This window comes from Pinus tabuliformis, chromosome J, assembly GCF_031772625.1.
Source record: "Pinus tabuliformis cultivar Carrire ecotype Pingquan chromosome J, CPIR1, whole genome shotgun sequence".
Classification (NCBI taxonomy): domain Eukaryota; kingdom Viridiplantae; phylum Streptophyta; class Pinopsida; order Pinales; family Pinaceae; genus Pinus; species Pinus tabuliformis.
Window position 1 is genome coordinate 926,006,650 of NC_142295.1, and position 8,601 is coordinate 926,015,250.

General features: G+C 31.1%; 1 protein-coding gene across 1 annotated transcript; it reads left to right on the plus strand.

Annotated features, from left to right (window-relative positions):
- The first annotated feature begins 997 nt into the window (after nucleotides 1-997).
- LOC149229793 (uncharacterized) lies at nucleotides 998-1,648 on the plus strand. The gene has a single exon (XM_089381134.1). It carries the CDS (start codon nucleotides 998-1,000, stop codon nucleotides 1,646-1,648), a length of 651 nt encoding a protein of 216 aa, XP_089237260.1.
- Nucleotides 1,649-8,601: the final 6,953 nt, after the last annotated feature.

Below are 8,601 nucleotides of genomic sequence, written 5' to 3' on the forward strand. Positions count from 1 at the left end.
TAAAAAAAACTAAAATTAACACAATTCTAAATATAAATAATAATAATCTAATTAATATAACAATTTTTATAGCACAATATTATTACTCTTTTATTAATGTAACAATACATTATAAACATATTATAAGAGCTATTAATGTAACATTATAAACATACGATAAGAGTTATATGATTAATAAATTTAAAATATATTTCGAGTATTATAATAATAAATCATAAATATTGTGATTAATTAATAACTTATAATAATATTTACATTTTATACCATCATAATGGTGTATAACAAAATTGGGATAAGAAAAGCATGTATCTTAGTAAACAAAGACAAACTCAATATTAAATAAGAAAGAATTATAATATTAGATATAAAAATATGGACATTCACCAACAAACATCTCACATCATATCTATAATAATGAAGGGTCTAGTGACATTCTCGTGTGTAGGTAAAGAAGATGGTCTAATACTAATGTGTGGGAAATAAATGTGATGTATTTTATATAAAATAGAATAAAGGTAGGGTAGTAGTTTCTAAGTGTGGTTTTTTATTAATTTTTTATAGATATTTTTTGAAAAAAATTGTGGTTAAGTTTTGATTTTTATTATTTAAATTGGGTTTTTTTTATTGTATATATAAATTAATATTTTAAAAAAAATAGAGGCACTTCAATTGCTAAGAGTTTATTAGTCAAACTTGTAATTACAATAAATATATACTTAATTCTATATAAATTAGACAAATTAGATAGTAATATAAACTTTCCAAAAATTACTATTTAAAAACTACTCAAAATGTATATAGGAACAAATCATCTTTTTGGGGTCCCCTGTTTGCATCGGAAATCCTAGATATCGAATCTCTATTGATTGTTGGGGACCTTAATATCGCTTTGAATTCTAACGAATGTTGGGGCAACTGCAGGAAGTCGGATCCTTTTGCTGATAGACTTCGTGCGGAATTCCTTAATAGGAACCTGATTGATGTAATTCCACAAAAGATGGCACCAACGTGGAATAATTGCAGAACCGGTTCGGGGTTCATAGCTAAACGTCTTGACCGTTTTATCATCAATGCCAGTATGATCGAGCAATGGGGAATGCCAGTCGCATGCACAGGTAATGACTATACGTCTGATCATCGCCCCATCTTTCTTGAATGGAGGGACTTGGAACGTAAGTTGGGTTACTCGTTCAAGTTTAACAGAATCTATCTTAAAGATGAGTCCTTCAATGCTCTTATAACAAAAAAATGGGAGGAATTAAAGCAGTCGGAGAGGACATCCTTCTCTACCTTTCGTGATAAGATCCAATCGCTGAGGGAGGCAGCAAAGGATTGGCTAATTAAAAAGAGGAGGATGGATAAAAAGGTGCTTGAAGATATAAAGAAAGAGCTAAGGATTTTATCTGACACGGTCTCCTTTGATTCTATGTCTTTTGATCAAAAAATTCATTTCAGATCCTTGGAGAAAATGAAACAAGCGTTGCTGCTTAAAGAAGAATCATCCTGGAGGCTCAAAAGTCGAGCGATTTGGCTCAAGGAGGGTGATCGTAATACAAGATTCTTCCATAATTTTGCAAACGCAAGGAGGATTAGAAACTCGATCTCGAAGATCGAGGATGATAATGGAGGCTTCGTTCATTCCCAATAGGATATAGCGATGGAGGCTACAAAGTTTTTCCAAAAGAAATACAAGAGGCGGCCAAATGAGATAAATGACGTTTTTTGGATGATTGAACAGGTTCCTGTTATGTTTGATGAAGCTGCCAATGCAGAAATTTTCAAGGCAATCACGGAGGAGGAACTTTATGAAGTCATAAAAAAGTTTCAAAAGGACAAAAGTCCTGGGCTAGATAGATGGCCGATCGAATTCTTCTCACACTTCTACAACTTGTTCAAAGACGATCTGCTGGGGATGGTGGATGCTACCCATATGTCGAGGAATATCAACAGCGCTCTCACTGCTACATTTATAGCACTTATCCCCAAAAAGGAGAAGTTTGATTCATTTGAAGATTACAGGCCAATAGCATTATGTAATATCCTCTTCAAAATCATTTCTAAGATTATTGCTGAGAGAATGAAACCGATCCTAAACTCCTTCATTTCCAGGGATCAACATGCGTTTTTAAAACACAGAAATATTCTTGATGCAGTCGCCTCGACTCAAGAGTGTTTGTTCTCTGTCTTATCAAAAAATATTGATGCTGCTATTTTAAAGATTGATTTGGAAAAGGCATATGACTGTGTGGACTGGGGGTTCCTCCGTATCCTCCTTGCAAAAATTGGTCTGAGGTCTCAAGGAATTAATTGGGTGATGGCCTGCGTTGAGAATGTTCAATACTCAAACATCATTAATGGATCCCCTTCATCTCCCTTTCAGGCGGAAAGAGGATTTCGTCAAGGATGTCCTCTCTCTCCTCTTCTTTTTATCCTAGTCATGAACACTCTCATTTCGCAGATCAACAAAGCAGTTGCAGAGCATCGATGTGTTCCGATAAAGATTTGCAAGAACATCTTTCTTTCTCATAATCTGTTTGTTGATGACATTCTTACATTTGCTATGCTCTGCAAATCTAGCTGGTTATGCCTTTCAGGTATCTTTCAGAAGTTCCAATCCGCAATGGGCTTGTTCATCAACAGAGCCAAATCCATTTTATATCACAACGACTCAAATCTGGAGCTTGCGCAATGGATTGTTGCACTATTTGGTGTCAATTTGGCATCAATCAAAGACGGCTTCAAATATTTGGGCTTTTTCCTCAAGCCAAAAGCATATCGTAAACAAGACTGGGCTTGGCTGATTCATCGTTACTACAAAAAAAATTCAAAATGGGAGATGTGATTTTTATCCCTCGGAGGCAGACTTATCCTAGTTCAATCTTTTCTTTCCCAGCTTGCGGTTTATTGGGCTCATCTCTATTTTTTTCCTGCTACTATTGTTAGAAAAATGGTCTCTTTATCAGCAATTTTTCTATGGGAAGGGCGTTCTCATCATTCTAAGATCCACTTGGTAAAAATGGATTCCATCTCCAGGTAGAAGAGGTCCGGCGGTTGGGGTCTCCTATATTTGTGGTCTTTTGGCAAGGCCCTCCTCTGCAATTCTCTTCACAGAGGCGTTTTTGGTAATGGCAAATGGAGCGCCATTATCAATCAAAAATATTTGAAAGGTAGGTCAACGGTTTATTGGTACAGGAAGAAGACTCTCAGTTCAAAGAGAGGATCTGCTATTTGGCTCGGTTTCAGAAAGGTTCAGGACCTCTTCTTCAATTTTCTTAGGTGGCGCGTTTCTTCCGGCTCCAACATCCTTATTGGCATAGATTCAACTGTATATGGCTTGGAAACAAAGCTCACACCTAATCTAATTTCATTTTTGCACACATGGGGTCTGCTCACATGGGACAAATTGATTTTGTCGTGGTCATCTTCTTCGCCAATCTGGAAGGATGCAGAGGATCTTGGTCTGCCTCCTTCTTTGCGACAAATTTGGGAGTTGGCGATAAAGTTTTTTGCTGAAAAAGGAATCAAGCAGATAGGTAACAAAGATGAATTGATATGGTCAATGCCGAACTCAACACAGCCAGTACGTGTAAAGGACTTATATGAAGCTGCCTCGTCAAATCTTTAGCTGCGGCCCGCTCCAATCTTCCCTTTAAAATTATGGAAAGCATCTTGCCCACTCAAGGCAATTTTATTCTCTTGGCTGCTTTTTTCCAATCGAAACCTCACATGGGAGGTCCTTCAATGAAAGGGATGGTCGGGTCCAAGCAGATGTGTCATGTGCCGTCAAGCGCCTGAAACAAATGTCCACATGTTTTTTCAGTGTCCAGCATCGGCCCAAATCTGGTATGAACTTTCCTTTTCTCATGGTTTTTCTCAATAGGTTTTCTCTTCCGTCCAGGAGGGATTTAAGTGGTGGAGTGCTCAACGTCCAGAATGGAGATCTTTATTCATCATCACGTGTTGGTGTCTCTGGAAATGGAGGAATGCTTGCATTTTCCAGGACTCCAAGGATCCTATTCTCTCTTCGCTCGTTTACATATTTTCTATGCTCGATCCAGCATGTCAATGATGGTTCTTCTTCTCATGGTTTCTTTTCACGCGGTCTTTTTTTCTTCTCTCCTCACTCAGCTTTCATTTTTTGTTCCATGCATATCTTACTCCACAGAAATATCCTCTCATTTTTGAAAGATATCCAGGATATGTTTTGATATTGGGTCTTCACATATGGATTTGTTTCAGCTCTTTCTTGTTATAGGTCCAGATTTCGAGCTTTTGTAAGGCCACAGCTAATATCTTCTGAATTTTCAGGAACAACCGGCTGACATGATATGGCTTTTATGTATTTTCTCATTATAATTTCTTAATATAATATATGATGATTTTCTCTCTGAAAAAAAAAAAGAAAAAAATTATATAACAAACAAACTCACTAAATAAATGAAAAATGTGGAAAAACAAAATGAAAATTTATTAATTACTATAAATGATAGATAATGTTCAATAATGTGTCATAAAATTTAGATATATAGAAAATAAATGCCATGCAACAATGAACAATCCAATACTAAATAGGTAATAATAATATTGCAACTACTAATAAATTTGTTAGGGTGATCCTACACATTGAAGCCCTATCAGATAAATGAATAGCCTAGTGAAAAACACGAAGTAGTTTTGATGGAAAAAAAATGGATAAACTAAAAATAGAAGTATGATTACAATCTAGATGAGTGTTATTATGGAAGAAATGATTCATGGGACAAACCATACTCCATATGTTCAACCGATTAAAGTATGTAGAAAGTGAAAACTAGATACTGCAAGATGCTTATAATGCTAATAAATAGAGGCGAATAATATAAACTGAATCCCTTGAGTGTATCATGTTTAAATTGCAAACAAATTTCCTTTTGCAAACAAATTTCCTTTTAATTTAATTGATGTATTGATGCTTATAATGCTAATAAATAGAGGCGAATAATATACATTGAATCCCTTGAGTGTATCATGTTTAAATTGCAAACAAATTTCCTTTTAATTTAGTTGATGTATGATGCTTATAATGCTAATAAATAGAGGCGAATAATATACATTGAATCCCTTGAGTGTATCATGTTTAAATTGCAAACAAATTTCCTTTTAATTTAATTATGTATTGTTAAGTACATCCAGGGATAATAGGTAGCTCAATATTGTTGGTATTTGAGCATTCTTTTAATTTAATTATGTATTGTTAAGTACATCGAGGGATAATCGATAGCTCAATGTTGTTGGTATGTGAGCATTCAATAAAAATAAACTGTTTCATTTTAGTTGAAACTACTCATTGTGCTTATGTTATTGCTTCAAATAATATAAACTATTTTCTCAAAATAATTTATATCTGGCCAAAAAGTTGTTATGAGAAAATAGTAATATTTTATTATGTTTATCACTTATTTAAAAATGGGTAACATAATTTTTATTGGAAATGGTTTTTTTTTTTAGCAATTTTATTTGTGTATGTGAGTAGGATATTTTTTTAGTTTATAATAAAACTAAGTGTAAGAGCATATTCAATAAACTACCATGTAACAAAGTTGTTAGGATTTTACTTTTTATAGTATTTACTTATTTGATAGTTGAACAATTTTTATAGTATTTATAAGTTGGTTGCATATTAGTGTTAATAAAATCAATCATGGATAATTATATTCAACCATAGTTTATCTCATTTAACTATATTTATTCATAATAGTTATGGATTCAATTGGCTAGTGATAATGACACATTAGTTGGTTGGTTTATCAATGATTCAGAGGATTGTGAATTAGTGGATTAACATTTAGAGGTTGTGTCGGTTAGTGGGTCAATGTGAGCGTGTAAGTAAATTAGTGGTTGGGATTATTTTAGATTATTGATTTAAGGGGTAATGAGATAGGTATTAAGGGGTTTATAGTGCCAGTGTTAACGAGTAGTCTAAAGGTGGCGTAAATTTTCCCAGAAAACAATGGAAATTCTAGCAAGATTTTGGAAAAACCTAACCAATTTTTTTTGAAATCCTAGGTACAGTTGTCAAGCTTCAAGATTTTGGATGCCCCTTTGGTTTTTTATAGTAATGAATCCATTCCCATCATCAAAAGAAAGATTCAAATACTCCTACCATGAGATCTTTTAGGAAAAAATGATAGCATTCCTACATGTTTTTATAGTTTTCAAATCCATTTCCATCATGAAAAGAAAGATTCAAATACTCTTACCATCGGACCTTTTAGGAAAAATGGCAGGATTGCGACACGTTTTGGCCTTCCGGCTTTTCAGGAAAATTTACTCCCTAGGTAGACAACTTCTAGATGTTAATGAGTTAGTGATTTATGCTTAATTTGGATTTATGGAGTTAGTAAAATAGAAAACTACGTTAAGTTTACCAAGCTATTAACTAAACTAATATAAAATAAACATAGAAGAGAATGTAAATTAATTATAGTTACTATTGTAGATGGTAAAATCTTATTAGTCAAATCTTTCCAATCTATCTTCTACATTCCATTACTTTTTCATTGTGTAGAGCCCAATGTGGTGGAGATGTTGTAAACTATATAAAAATTAAAGCTAAAATTAAAATAAATAATTATAATTATCAATAAAACATTTTGACTTTTTCAAATTATATGAAAATAAGAATAAAATAAAATAAATATTATATTTATAATTAACATTTCAATTAATAATTAAATCATTAAATCATTATAGATTCATCTTAATTATGAATTTATTAAACATCCAAAAATATCAAATTTCTTAAACTTTTAAAATGAAAAGATATTTGATCCCTTTAAACTAATTATATAAATAAAAATTATTAAAAAAATCATCTTTATTAAATTATTCCACTGGAAACTAGTATTTAACTTATTTTATATCTGACAAAAAAAAATAAAAAATCTGAATCATAAACATTTTAATTTTCTCTCGCAATTAATATGGTTAATGTTTAGGTTTTAGTGTTTAGGTATAGGCATGCAATTACAACATTAAAAAATTACACTTTGAGCAAAAAGTTATATCGTTGGAATTTCAACTCATGAGATATTCAGCCGTCGTCTTATATTTGCCTCACAAATTTACAAAATACCCACACATATTAGGTTTTTTTGTCCAATACCCTATTTTATTATAGAAATTTGTTTATATATTAACAATATTATTTTAACCTGCCGTTAAGGTTTCTTTAAGATTATTTAACTCTCTTCTCTTTTTTTGTTGAAAAATTAAACTCAGTTATCACTATGCTTTTACAGCATGGTCCATTTGCTTTGTAGCGTAAGGGTTTCTCTCAACTTCCTTAGAGTTTGCTCCCATATCTTTTGCATCACCATCTTTGAAAAAAGCATCCTATTTATTAAATTTATTTTTAAAATATAAGATTAACCAACATTTTATATTATATCAAAATAATATGTATTTAATATAATTCTATTATATTTAAATAATTTTTAAATTAATATTTTATTATATTTAAATAAAATTTAAATTGAACGAGGTTAGTTTGATACCCAACTAACATAGATTAAGTTGGGAACTAAGCTTGGGATCTTGTACTTTACATAATATTTCATATCACCAATTGAATTCCTATGAAATTATATTTAAAGAAATTACTTTTAATATTATTTTATTATTTCTTTTTATTAAAAAATAAAATTATGTTACATTTAGAATTTTTTAAATAAATATTTTAATAAGTGATGTAATAAAAGTTTTAAGTTCAAAATATATTAGTTTCATTTATATATAATTAATTATATAAAGCTACACAATTTTTAGTTTTAAAGGTTAGTTTAATTGTTTAAGATTCTGTTGCTAAAACACTTTGTCATTCGGAGGTCACGTTAAAACACCTTGCCATTGAGAGGTTACAGGTTTAATTTCCTCAATGCCCTTGGGGTTAGATTTGGATTAGTTTGGCCGGGTTGTGTGGACATACCCTAATTTTCAACTAAAAAAGATAAAAATAAAATAAAAATAAAATAAAATAAAAAAATACACATCTTTCTGACATTGATAATAACAAAGTTCCATTTAAATCATGGAAAAGATCAAGAGTTGAGAGGAATCAAGTGTCTTGAGGTGCAAATCTCCTTTAGAATTCAAAACTTGAAAAAAAAATTGCACACCAACTTAAAAAATTATTTTCACATCAAGCTAGTTGATCCCTCGATCATTGATAAATCCATGGTTAAGATGATTATGTGTGTGTTTGTGCTCATGCAAGTGTAATTTTTCATTGTTTAAATTGCATTTTTGAATCCATAAATAGATTTAATGCCTTGAAAATCCCTTTGGGTATTGAGATTGTGTAAACTAAAGAAATATTTGTTGGATTTCAATCAAATAATTGGCCAAAACTTAAACCTAATTTATTTTTTTCAATGACTTTATGTAATATAGAAATATTTTTATAACCATCAATTATATATATATATATATATAAACTAACATGGACCTTGAAATATTTTATTTATAATCCACATTGAATTTTTAATTATTATTAATAAATTTTAATTACTTTTAATAAATTTTAAATGACACTGTGATACCCCTCAGTGAAAAGTAAATATT

Coding starts and splice junctions, on each gene's coding strand:
- LOC149229793 (XM_089381134.1), top strand. CDS start 998: ATGGCACCAACGTGGAATAATTGCAGAACCGGTTCGGGGTTCATAGCT.